Source organism: Stegostoma tigrinum, chromosome 34, assembly GCF_030684315.1.
Source record: "Stegostoma tigrinum isolate sSteTig4 chromosome 34, sSteTig4.hap1, whole genome shotgun sequence".
NCBI classification, from domain to species: domain Eukaryota; kingdom Metazoa; phylum Chordata; class Chondrichthyes; order Orectolobiformes; family Stegostomatidae; genus Stegostoma; species Stegostoma tigrinum.
The window spans coordinates 20,625,207-20,638,601 of record NC_081387.1 but is presented as its reverse complement, the minus strand read 5'-3'; the positions used below and the strand labels follow the sequence as shown (position 1 = coordinate 20,638,601).

The 13,395-nt window shown below is 43.1% G+C and overlaps 1 protein-coding gene across 2 annotated transcripts in view; it reads left to right on the top strand.

Moving 5' to 3' along the window:
- Positions 1-13,395, top strand: part of ehmt2 (euchromatic histone-lysine N-methyltransferase 2) — an 88,906-nt gene that overhangs the window by 52,401 nt on the left and 23,110 nt on the right. For both annotated transcript variants that reach the window (XM_048520146.2, XM_048520145.2), the window contains exons 22-26: positions 2,661-2,783; positions 5,609-5,710; positions 7,280-7,384; positions 9,263-9,417; positions 12,294-12,461. In XM_048520146.2, coding sequence (XP_048376103.1) covers positions 2,661-2,783; positions 5,609-5,710; positions 7,280-7,384; positions 9,263-9,417; positions 12,294-12,461 — 653 coding nt within the window. The remainder of the gene's footprint in view (positions 1-2,660; positions 2,784-5,608; positions 5,711-7,279; positions 7,385-9,262; positions 9,418-12,293; positions 12,462-13,395) is intronic.

Genomic DNA, 13,395 nt, shown 5'->3' with positions numbered 1-13,395 from the left:
ACTGTCATGAATCGGACCTCAAGTAACAAAGGGACAGAGTACACAAAAGAGACAGAGAGCTTAGTGGCATGACATGAAGACGACAGTCTCTCCCTCCATGTCAGCAAAGCAAAGGAGCTGGTCATTGACCTCAAGGGTGGAGGGTTTGCCCCTGTCTGTATCGGTGGTCAAGAGCTTCAAGTTCCTAGGAGGATATTCCTAAATATCATCAACAATCTGTCCTGGACCATCCACATCAACAATACAGTCAAAAAAGCAGATTAACACCTCTACTTCCTCAGAAGGCTAACGAAAGGCAGCATGTCCACAGTGACTCTTACTAATTTCATTAGATGTACCATAGAAAGCATCCTATCCAGATGCGTCCCAGCCTTGTTATGGCAACTGCTGTGCCCGAGACCACAAGAAATGACAGAGTTATAAATGCAGTCCAGTCCGTCACAAAACTAGCCCTCCTTCTGTTGACTCCATCTACACTTCCTGCTGCCTCGGAAAAGCAGAAAACATAATCAATGGCCCCCACACCCCAGTTATGATCTCTTCCACCCTCTTCCATCAGGCAGAAGATATAGAAGTTTGAAAACATGTGTTAACAGGTTCAAGAACAGCTTCTTCTCCACTGTTATCAGACTTGTGCTTGGACCTGTCATATTAGAGTTGATCTTTCTCTGTAGCTGTAACACTATTTTCTGCATTCTGTTATATTATCCTGATGTACTTATGTCGGTGATGATTTGTCTGGTTAGCAGGCAAATGGATACTTTCCACTGTATCTCGGTACATGTGACAGTAATAAAATCAAAGCAAATCAAATCACAATCATTGGGAACGAGAAGGAATCTCTGGGTCCGTTCTATCTGTACTGAGTTCTTGGCTCTGGGCAGTGGTTCTGTTGAACTTCTGTTTTCCCTGAATTTTTTTTGAGGATAGGGGACTTGTTCACCGCAATATCCACTCCCATGGGCACTCTCTTGGCTACGATGCTATAGCCTGCAGTCAAGGCTGTTGTTGATGAATTGATGTGGAATGGGTGTTAGAGGTGAATCATTATAGCTGCTTGTGGAACCATGTCCCCACACGCTCTAATAAGTGAAATCATTCGCTCTGCCTCTCAGATGCTGTTTTAGAGGCTCCCAGTGTCATTGCACATTAGTATAGACAAAAATGGAGTAGAATGGGCGAGGACGTAACAACATTCAAGCCTTGGTCTGGATTCGGTTCAGACTCCTCAGGAGACTTTGGATCGGTATCTGAACAATTTTCTTCATGCACAGTAATCAGAAACAGGAGGGAGCTATTCATTCCTTCGCGCCTATGAGTTTGTATTTGACCTATGTCCTAACTCTAATCCATCTCCTGGTTCTATATTTCCAGAACACCCTTGTTTAGCAAAAATGCTTAACAATCTCAAATTTAAAATGAATAACTGAGCTAACAGGACTGAGTTTTGTGGAAGAGCGTTCCATATTTTTGCCGCCTTTTTTGTGAAGGCAGTATTGCTCTGATTTTTCAGGTCGTCCCTCCTTTTTGTTTTGGTTTGGTTTGGTTTGATTTGATTTGGTTATTGTCACATGTATTGAGATACAATGAAAAGCATTGTATCTAGGCAAGTCATACCATACGTTTGTACATCAGGATGATAGATCAGAGTGCAGAATACAGTGTTGCCTTGTCCTAGGCAACCACAGCAGCAGTTTCTGTCTCACCTACCTGCCCAGTTGCTTTCTTGATCCCAAAAGCTACAAACACTCGCTCCAAATGGACATTCTTGATGCATTTGTTCATTCACAGGTGTCATCCTGTTGCCAGAGGTCTGACTGCTGTGAACCTCCATCCCTGTTTGTTCTGTGTGACCTTCACATGTTCCATGTCAGTCAACTGCATCCAGTCCATTATATCCACTGTTCATTTCTCTCTGTTCCTTCTAAATTTTATTGACCTTCCAATCCAACAGTTGCCTTTATCTAACCCCAGCTCGAAAGACGTGACAAGAATATCATATCTTTCTCTCTTTGCCCTAATTTCCTCTTTTTGCAAGCCATTTCCAACACTCCCTTATCAGTTTTCCTGACTGCAGGACATGCAAAGCATCTTCATAATATGTCCACAATCCCGCATGCATTTGGTTTATCGATAGTTTCAGTTTTCCATACTGGGCATTTCAAGAGAGTTGGGCATTGTGATTTGGCAGTGGTGAGCGTGGTGTTTCCGTGTATGGTGAGACAGACGCGTCTGGGCTGTGTGGAAATGTCCTGAAGGATCAATGTTCAACTTTACATAGCACCTTTTGAAAGCAAAATTAGCAGCAAGTATGAGAGCACGTGCGGCAGATATGAGAACAGGTGATAAACAGCTGGGTCATAGAGGACTTGAGGAGCTCCCTAAAGGAGCTGACCGAGAAAGTCAAAGAGAGTGTTGGATGGGGAATCTCACAGCTCTGGCTAAAAGCACACAAGTGGTGGCACAATTGAAATTGGAGACGTGCCCTCTCAACTCTACCTTCGGAAGTGGCTGATTGCAACTGGAGGTTTGCCCATTCCAGAACAGCAAGTGTCCCCAAACTTTCTAAACTGGTATTTCCTGTCGATTAGTCTTGTTTGAAATGGGAACCTTTAAGACAGGGCTATGTAAATTTGGCTTCTTTCTGTCCTTCCTGTCAGGCTGGTGCAACAGTTGATGTATGTGACAAGCTCCAGAGGACTCCATTAATGGAAGCCATCATGAACAACCATTATGACGTTGTCAAATTACTTGCAAAACATGGGGCATGTGTCTTCCACAAGGTAACTATTCACCAAAGGTGCAGTGAGAGGAGTCTTCCCAAATAGCTTCTGGACTGAAAAACAGGAATCGCTGGGAAAATTCAGCAGGCCTGGCGTCGCCTGTGGCGAGAAAGCAGAGTTAACATTTCAGGCCCAGTGCCGCCCTTCAGAATGCTGGATTCGAAATATTAACTCTGCTTTCTCTCCACGGGTGTTGCCAGACCTCTTGAGGTTTTCCAGCTACTTCTGTTTTCGTTTCCGATATCCAGAATCAGCGGTTCTTTGGTTTTTGTGTTTTTTTGGTTTCTTAACTTGTTTGTTTCAGAGAGGGTCTGCTACACTGTCCTGATCACACTCTCTCCCTCTCTCTCGCACATGCACATGCACAATTCTGCCATTATTTCACTGTCACTGGGCCCAACTTCTGGTACACCCTCCAGATGTCACTTGTTCAGCTGCACCACAGGGACTGTGGTAACTCAAGAAGAATGCTGAAGGGCAATTGGAGTTGGACACTCACATTATATGACCGAATTGAAATGATTAGATCCTGCTGAAATGGGTTGAAAGGGTAGGTCTGCTTAATCCCTAAGAAACAGGGAATCACAGAATGGCACATTTCAGGAAAATATCCATTCTGTCCTTAAAAACCATGCTGTAAGTCCTACATTCTTACAGTTTCCCATCTCATTAGTTAAGCCTCAAAAGTCTACCCAATTATTGGCAGCTGTTGGATGAACAAGTGTTGTTATTGATGGTTATTGCCATGGTAATTGTTGTCATTAGTATTTTGGGGTGGAAGTTGTGCACTAAGGGTTCTTTGCATGAGAGATTAACATCCTGCTGTCAGGCAATCAAGCAAAATCATAGAATGGTAATGACTCAGAAGGAGGTCATTCAGCCGCCTTGTCTGTGATATCTGTCTGCAAGAACAAATTCACTAAGTGCTGCCTTTCGCTGTGACCTCTGTAAATATTTTCACTCGGGTGCTTATCCAATTCACTTTCGAATGTCTCAATTGAATCTACCTCTGCGCTGTAAGGCAGTGCATTCCAGATCCTAATCACCCACTGCATTAGATTTTTCCCCATCCAACCTGATTTCCTTTACTAACTACCTTATGTCAGTGATTGCTGGTTCCCAATCTTTCTACCATTGGCAACAGATTCTCCTAATCTGTTTTTGCTCAGATCCTTCTTAATTTGGAATATCTATCAAACGTCCTCCCAACCTGCTCTTATCCTAGTCTGAAGAGCTGTGGCCTCTCCAGTCTGTCACAACTCTGAAGTCGCTCGTTCCCTGGAATCATTATCATGGATCTTAGTGCACTGTCTCTAAAACTGCCGTGTCCTGGCTGAGATTTGGTGACCAGACCCAGGCACCATACCACAGTAAATTCTTAAAGTACTATTACTGAGTCCTTTGAGTACAGGAGTTGGGAAGTCACGTTATGGTTGTACAGGACTGGGTGAGGCCTCTTATGGAGCATTGTGTCCAGTTCTGGTCACCCTGTTACAGGAAGGATCTTATTAAGCTAGAGAGAGTTCAGAAGAGATTTACCAGGATGTTGCCGGTTATGGAAGGTTTGAGTGATATGGAAAGACTGAATGGGCTGGAGCAATTCTTTCACTGGAGCGTAGGAAGTGGAGAGGTGACCTTCTAGAGGATAATAAAATCATGAGGCGGATACATAGCATTAATGGTAGGTGTCTTTTCCCTAGGATGGGGAGATTTCATGAGTAGGCAGTATATTTTTAAGGTGAGAGGAGAAAGATTTAAGAAAGACGCGAGGGGCAAATTATTTACACAGCGGGTGGTTTGTGTGTGGAATGAACTTGCTGAGGAAGTGGTGGATGCCGGCACAGTTACAACGTTCAACAGACACTTAGATAAGTACACGAATAGGAAGGTTTGTAGGGATATGGGCCAGAAACAGGCAGGTGGAATTAGTTTAATTTGGGATTTTGTTCATCTTGGATTGGTTGGATCGAAGGGTCTGCTTCTGTGCCATATGATTCTGTGACAAGCTTCTGGAAATCAAAGGTTGAGTTCATGACAACCTGAATGTTTCTGCTCGGTGACAGGAAGAATTTGAAAGTACAGCTGAAAGTCCCTCACCTCATTTGACTGAGCAGAGCCTCCCATCCCTGCACTGTGGAGAGCAGCCAGATTAACATATCTTTTGTCTTTGGACCGAGGTACAAGGTTAAATTTCTTCACCCAAAGAGTAGTGAACATGTGGGTTAACTGCCGTAGAAAGCACTGAGGCCTAAGAAAATATAGATTCTACAGCTAAACAAATGGGCGAAAGCGGGAGCTGCTTTTTTAAAAAAATTAGTGATGGATGTCGGCATCACTGTCAGGTATTCATTGCCCAGACAGCAATTAAGAGTCAGCCATATTTCTGCAAGCGTCAGGTCACATGTCAGCCAGATCAAGTAAGGATGGCAGATTTCATTTCCTAAGGACATTAACAAACCAGATGGGCTTTTCCCCTGACAGTCAGCAACAGTTTCATGGTCATCATTAGACTCTTATTTCCAGACAATTATTAAATTCAGCTTCCACCACCTGCCATGGCAGGATTTGAACCAAGATGCCGAGAAGACTGCCTGGGTCTCTGAATTAATGATCAAATTGAATGGTGGAGCAGGGTCAAATGGCTGAATGACCTACTTCTGCTTCTTTATTCTGTGGAGTTGTGCATGAGATTTTACTCTGCCTTGGTTGGTGTGTTTTTTTTCCCTGCCAACCAGCAACTATGGCCATGTTCTGTGAATGTTCTGTTGACTGTAAAACACACTGGGAGGTTCCTGTGTTGAGATCTGCTATTGTTTGCTGCTTAGGAATTAGATGCTTCCACATGTCTGCACCATGCTGCTAAAAATGGGAGTGTCCAAATGGTGCATTTCCTGCTGGCTACTGGACAAGTGGACTTGAACACACAGGTGAGTTGATATGTCCATAAGTAGGGACTGTGAGCATGGGTAAGAGCCTATGCATTTTAATCTAATCCTGCTCACTGTGCATTTAAATGGCGAAATCACTTGTAGCGTGCACGTGTAGGAAACTAACAAAAAAAAGGGTCCATCTCTAAAGAGAGTGAAGGAGCAAAGTCAGCTGTGTATATTTGCATTTAAATCATTAACAGTGGGAGGACTAGTTGAGGGAGTTAACAATAAAACATGTGGAAACATAGCCTTTGCGAATAGAGCCATGAAACACAGGAACAAGACCCTACCAAAGACCATTTGATGGAAAACTTGTCTAGATGGGTGCAAATACAACAACCTTCAATGATGATCAACTTGCTTAGTACATCATCCAACACTCTTCAGTATTGACACACCCCCTACCAATACACAGTGGCTATAATGTGTGCCATCTACAAGATACACTGCTGTAACGCACTAAGCCTTCACAGAGAATGCCTTCTAAAACAGCAGACTCCGCCACTTAGTAGGAGATAGCAGAAGATGCATGGGAACACCACCACCTGAAAAATTCCCTCCAGACCACATAGCATCCTGACTTGGCACTATATTACCATCTGTTCACTGTCTTTGAGTCAAAATCCTGCACGTGTTTCTGTAACGGCATTGTTAGACAGTCTACTTACACCACATGCACTTCACAAAAGTAGCAGTTGAAGAAGGCAGCTCACCATCATCCTCTCAAGGATGAGGAACAAACACTGGCCCAGCTAGTAATGCCCTCTTCCTGTGGAAGAATACATGGTATAATTTTGAAGCTTTAACACTCTTTGTTTCAAGATTTCTGACTTTACGAAAGCAGATCATATTTTGGGTTGAAACGTGATAATGAAGATTTTTTTTACCCTAAATGAGGGAATTTGATCAAGTTCCCAGTGAGCTCTGTCCATTAATACAGACATGATTGTGCCAGCAACACAAACAGCAATTTCAGGAAAACCTCATCAGGTCTGGCACCATCTGTGAGAGAAAGCACAGTTAAAATTTTTCGGATCCAGTGGCCCTTCTTCAGATTGTGCCAGCATCTGCTCAGCCCATCAACTAATCCTTTCTTAATTTACCCCTACTGTCATAGGAATAATACTGGGTGTTAAGGGGCCCCTGCAAGGCGCATTCAGGAAGACGGAAGATAAATTTGGATCCTTTTGTCTTCTGACTTTCAGGAAATAATGAGATACTCTTGCTTCAGAAGACATAGAATTTGAACAGTCTGGTTTGCCCTGAAAAGTTTAACTGAATATCTGTTGCCATTAATATGAGAGAGTTGGGTCCAACAAAATAATTCGATCCAGTACTTGTTATAGAAGAGAGCTGGAGGTATACTTGCCCCACCTTTTTAACTCATGTAGGAAAGTGTTAGTAATAAATTTGCTTCGCTTGTACATCCAAATACTTTTCCTGCATTTAAAGTTATGTCTATCCAGATTTGGTACTTCAGTCTAATCCTTTTCACACAATATGCCTACAGTTGGGTTTTTAAGTACTATTAATCCATATGGTTTTCCCTTTTGTCTCTCTGTATAGGACAGTGGTGGTTGGACTCCGGTTATATGGGCAGCAGAACACAAGCACATTGAAATTATCAAACTGCTTCTAGGTCGAGGGGCAAATGTCACCTTGAAGGACAATGTGAGTAAACCTCTGGAGTCCTTGTTTTCGTAGCAGAGGGAAGTGTTAGTGCCGGGGTGATTAGAGATCATAGAGTGCAAAGTAAAAATCAAACTCGATATATACTAGCACCTTGTTCTCATGAATACAAATGGCGAGACCGGCAACTTCTTTCTCCAGCATTCTTCTGTTAACCTGAGATGAGGTGAATCTGATCCCGAGTCACAAGGTGTGCCCTCCTGACTGTTTTCTACACCTTTGGCTTTCAGCTAACAGTGCCGGAAGCCAAGTTAGAACAAGTTCACGTTCTTGTTTCCACATAAGGACAGAGTCAAGGATTACGGATGCCAATCTTTACACTCCCTTCCATTGAGGAATGATCCTGCTTTTTTTAAACCTATACCAACAAAGGTCACAGATGAAATGACTACCAATGCAGTCACAGGGCTGAATTTCACTTCTTAGTCTATCTTCCCCTCAGGGGAACTGAGGGAATCAGATTTGAGCCTGGTCTTCTGAGTAGCCAACTCTGATCTTAGTCCACGTTGAGGCCTCCAGTGAGTAGTATTCATACAGGATTGCAAAATCAGTATTCCTCTCCATTCAGCCACCCCTTTGTAAGGTGGGATAACAAGGTGTAGAGCTGGATGAACACAGCGGGCCAAGCAGTATCAAAGGAGCAGGAAGGCTGACATTTCGGGCCTAGACCCTCCTTCACGAAAAAAAAAGGTGGGTTAATTTCCCCCTCCACCCCACTAATCCCACCCAAACAACCCCACAAAGATGTACGCGCATGCAGACACAGAGCTCTGAACCCAGCATCGCTGTTTTGGCTACGTTAACAGTGGGGTGACATTTCCTCTTCAGATAAAGAAATGTAAACCCATTTCAAAGCAAATATATAACCTTCCACCCTGTCGTGGATGTCCTTGAATCTCTGGTGTGCAATGTCAGCAGTATAGACAGGTCAACAATTCTCCCCAAAACTCGGTGACAACCTAAAGATATGTTAGGTCTCACGTGTGTGGTCTACTGTGAGGTTTAATATAGAAACTTGGGTGAAGACACTGAAGATGTGTCTGCTTGTTACCTTTCCATTAGACATCAAAGTGTGTATGCAGCCTGCCTCAGCAATTGGTTGATTGTAACTGTTAGGATACAGACCATACTCAACCAGCCTGTATTGCAAAACCCAAACGAAAACATCTACTGTTAGACGTGATTCTGAAATTGGTTAGCAGTTGCTAAACAACCCTGAGTGTGCTTTTAGCATCTTAACAGCCAATTTAAGATAAGCAGTCAATCTAATTCACACAAAACTAGCCTGTCGTGCTCATTTACACAAAGATAACGAGTCCACTTACAATTGCTAGAAGTGCCTTAAATTCACATCCAAAGACCCATTTCTGCAAGATAAAAGGAATTTGTTAAAGCTTTTGGGTCTTTCGAATTACCCAGGAACTTGGTGTACATATAGTTCCCGAAAGCTTTTTCTGTGATAATACCAACACCTTGCAATCAGAGTTGACTTGCCAAATAATTGACGGCCTTTTCCTGTAGTATGTAAATTGTGATTGTTTGAAATTTGGAAGTCCTGCATTTGACCCAATGAGTGCAAAATGAAAAACTTTGGCAACCTGTCTGTCTTCCCAGCAATAATTAAAGTACATTATACAAAACTATCTCCATCTGTATTCAGGTTTTTAAAAATCCTGAGTCTTTGCCAGTCAACCTTTGCAGTGGGTGTTGTAAACTGCTGGGCCCAATGACCTGTGTCATAGATGAGGTTTCTACATAATCTATAACTAAACCCCCTCACTGTCATGTGATTGTTTTCTCATATCTGATCTGTGCTCAAGTCTGACCCATGTATAACTGTGTTGTCTCCTTCATGGTTAGGAGGAGAATATCTGTTTACACTGGGCAGCCTTTGCTGGCTCCTCTGATATTGCTGAGGTGCTTCTGAACGCCAGGTGTGATCTACACGCAGTAAACGTGCATGGAGACACCCCGCTACACATTGCAGCTCGGGAGAACTTCTATGACTGTGTCATGTAAGTATTACCTGCTTTGAATGGTATGTCTGCTCTTGTGATGTGATTGTCAGTGGCTGTATTGGGTTGCTGCTCCCTAAACTGGATGTCTCCCAGCCATTCTTGACTTGACTTATTTATCTTTGCTTTCATCGCGTTTTAATTGATCCTGAAGCCTGTCAGTCCGACTCTTAACTCTCAACAAGTTCCCTGTCACTGCCTGTACTTACTGATGTATGTTGTCTCTTTCTTTCAGCACTGTCTCCATTTTAAAATGAACATCATCGCGTTAAGTTCCATACATAGCTTTGCCCTTCACTATCTCCACAGTCCCTATCACCCTCCAAAGTATCTGTTACTTTACTGGTTCGAGACTGTTGTGCATCCTCAATGTTAGTCATGCCCCAGTTAGTGATGGCACGTTCAGTCATCTGGAATTCCCTCTCTAAACCTCTCCACCTCTGTACTTTCCTCTTTGAAGATGCTGCAGGACTTTCTAACATTTGAGGCCTTTGTCCAATATTGGTCCTTTTGGGATGGCATTTGTCCTATAATTTTGTCGTTCATTTTTTGCACATGAACCATCTTGCTGTACTGACAGGATCACTATTTCCACTGCAAGCTGACCATTTCCTCTCCTCCCAGACTGTCTGTCCTAGTTTTTTAAAGTAGTTCACCGGAAATAATATTCAGGCATCATTGGAAAGCTGATGCCCATCTCTTTTTGCCTCTGAGAAGGTGGTGGACAAAGTTTCTTCCTGAGCTGCAGCAAACCATGGTGATGGGTACACAGTGTTTGGTGCATTCCAGGACTCTGACCCAGTGACAGTGAATTACAGTGGTGTATTTCCATGCCAGGATACTACGTAGGCTGGAGGGCAACTTGCAGCTCATGCTTATATCAGGAGTTTTCTTCCCTTGCTTTTCTAAGTGGTAAAGTTTGAGAGTTTGGAAGGTGCTGTCTTAAGGTACCTTGGTGATTGGGACAGTACATCTTGTAGATGGCACACGGTGCAGCCGCTGTGTGTCAATGGTCAAAGGAGTGAATGTTGTAGATGTGGATAGGGTGACAGTATGCAGCCTAAGATGTAATTTATAATCTGCTTAGTTCTCAGAAGGGTTTTTCCTTTGTGAGTTGTTCTTGGCATCCCAAAGAGACGAGAGAGAGGTCAGACTCGGATTTAGGTTACTTTGGGTCATGACGTGCACTTCTGCAATTCTGAAGTACACCACTAGAGGTCATTACAATTCATCTGTTGTAAATTTGGATCTGGTGTCTGTCTAGATTCGGGACTGCATCCTAGAATTTGTGGACATGCACACACACATATTTGAACCCGTTTCCCTAGGGCATTGACATAAATATATGTGAATGCTGGACAGGCTTGGGGGGGAAGGGGGACTCTTTTTACGTTTTTATGATTAACTTAAACCTCTTTGCCCTTTGGGACTTTTATGTGTTCTGGTGTGTGTGATTGTGTGTGTGTGTGGTGGAGGTGTGTGTGTGTGTGTGGTGGAGGTGTGTGTGTGTGTGTGTGTGGTGTGGTGGAGGTGTGGGTGTGTGTGTGTGGTGTGGTGGAGGGGTGTGTGTGTGTGTGTGTGTGTGTGTGTGTGTGCCTTAAAAGTTTTTAGTATTCAGCTACAGCTCAGGTAATCAAGACTGTAGCCCATAAAACATAGGAGCAGAAGTTGGCCATTCAGCCCAACGAGTACAGTGAACCAGTCGGTGAGATTGTAGCTGATCTAATAATCCTTGACTCTGCCTTTTCTGTATTACCCTTGATTGTGTTAATCTCAGCGTTGAATACAATAAATGACCCAGCCTCCACAGTCCTTTGCAGTAAAGAATTCCACAGCTTCACAACCCGCTGAGAGAAAAAAATCTCCTCATCTCTGCCTTAAATAGGCATCTCCTTACTCGAATAATATCCTATTAGCTTTCTTATTACAAGAATCATCATACATAAAGAAAGAATGTTATGCTTCAGTTATAGAGGACATTGTTGAGACTATATCTTGAATACTGTGTGAATCTTTAGTCTCGTTATTTTAAGGAACGATCTAAATGCATTAGAGGTGCCTCGGAGGACTTTTACTGGATTGATAACTGGAATGCAATGGTTGTCTTATAATAATAGCATAGACAGGCTAGGCTTGTTTCTAGTGGAGTTTAGAAGAGTGAGGGTGACTTGATTAGAATACGTAAGATCCTGAATCATCTCCAGAGCTGCATGGTGGCCCAGTGGTTTGCACTTCTGACTCTCAGTGCTGGGGAGCCAAGTTCAGTTCCACCCTAGGACTATGTGGAGTTTCCACATTCTCCCCATGTCGGCGTGGGTTTCCTCCCATAGTCCAAAAAAAGTGCAGGCTAGGTGGATTAGCATCAGAAATTCAGGGTTAGTGGAATATGGTAGCGGGGTGGGTCTGGATGAGATGTTCCTTGAAGGGTTGGTTTGAACTTGATAGGCTGAATGGCCTGCTTCCAACTGTAGGAATTCCATGATTCTATCTGAATAAGCTGGCTGTGGAAAGGATGTATTGCCTCCCGGATGAACCCAGGACTAGGAGGCTCTGTTTAAAAATTTGACATTTCGCTTTTAGGATAAGGTGAGGAGAGTATTTCTTTGAGGATTGTGCAACACGCTAATTCAGAAGGCCAATGGATATTTTTAATGCAGAGGTGGACATATTCTTACCAGGCAGGGGAATCAAGGATTGGATGGGAACATGGTAGTCAAAACACAGACAGATCAGCCATGATCTCGTTGAATGGCGGAGCAGTCTGGAGGGACTGAATGGTGAACTTCTATTCCTGGTTTGTATGTTAGTTTGAGACAGGGAAGCATTGAGCAAGGAAAGAACGAGAGACAGTCCCTTACTGACTTCTCATCTTGCAGACTGTTCCTGTCCCGTGGAGCGGACATTGAAATGAAGAATCGTGAGGGAGATAGCCCTTTGGATTGCTGCATCATGAATTCTCAGGTCTGGTTCGCCTTGCAACTCAACAAGAGGCTGAAACAAGGCATCTTGAATCGAGCAGTTCGCACGGAAAAGATTGTCAGTAGGTGAGCTAGTTTCTGTGCTAAAGCTCTGGAGCTTGGATAAAGGTAAGGAACACAACCTATCCCTTTGGAGTAGATTTATAATGACCTTTCTCTGAACTGCTACAAAGTAGCATCATTTTTAAAAATTGGGAGCTCTGGAAACAAATAGCAAATTGGGATTTGAGAATTTAGCAAGTGATGAGTAGGGTTAAAGCATGCTTTAGTTACATCAGTTGAAGAAAAGTAGAAACCTGTGGTCCATGGTAAAAGGAGTAGGACCACGGTTAATTATAATTCACATCAATAATTTGGATGAAAGACTCCTCTTTTTTCAGCCAGAAATGCCAATGAGAGGGTGATCCATCTCAACCACCTCTTCAGGTTGCCAATATCACAGATACGAGTTTTCGGCCAGCTCAATTCACAATATTTGCTATCAAGAAATATGTGAAGGTACTGGCTGTTAGACTGTGGACCCTGACATCATTTCCAACAGTAGTATTGAAGGCATGTGTACTGAAATAGCTCTATCCTGATCAAGCTATTCCAGTACAGCTGTAACACTGGCATTTATCCAACAATGTGAAAAATGTTGGCCACTCGTGCTCTGTGTACAAAAAGGCAGGATAATTCAACCTGGTCATTTGCCATCGTATCAGTCTGCTCCCAATTATCAGGAAAGTGATGAATGGTGCAATCAACATTTAGTCGTCCGTTCAGTTGTTCAAGCCTGCTTAACTACCTCCATTCTTATGACACTATTGCACATTTCCTGTCATTCCATTAATATACAAAAATCTATTAATTTCTGGCTTAATAACTTGCTCCCTGATGCTCAATTTGGGTTCTACTATGATCACACAGCTTCAGACCTCCTTACAATCTGGTCTAACAGTGGACAGAAGAGCCAAATCATAGAAGTGATGTGAAAGTGGCTGCCATTGACATCAGCATT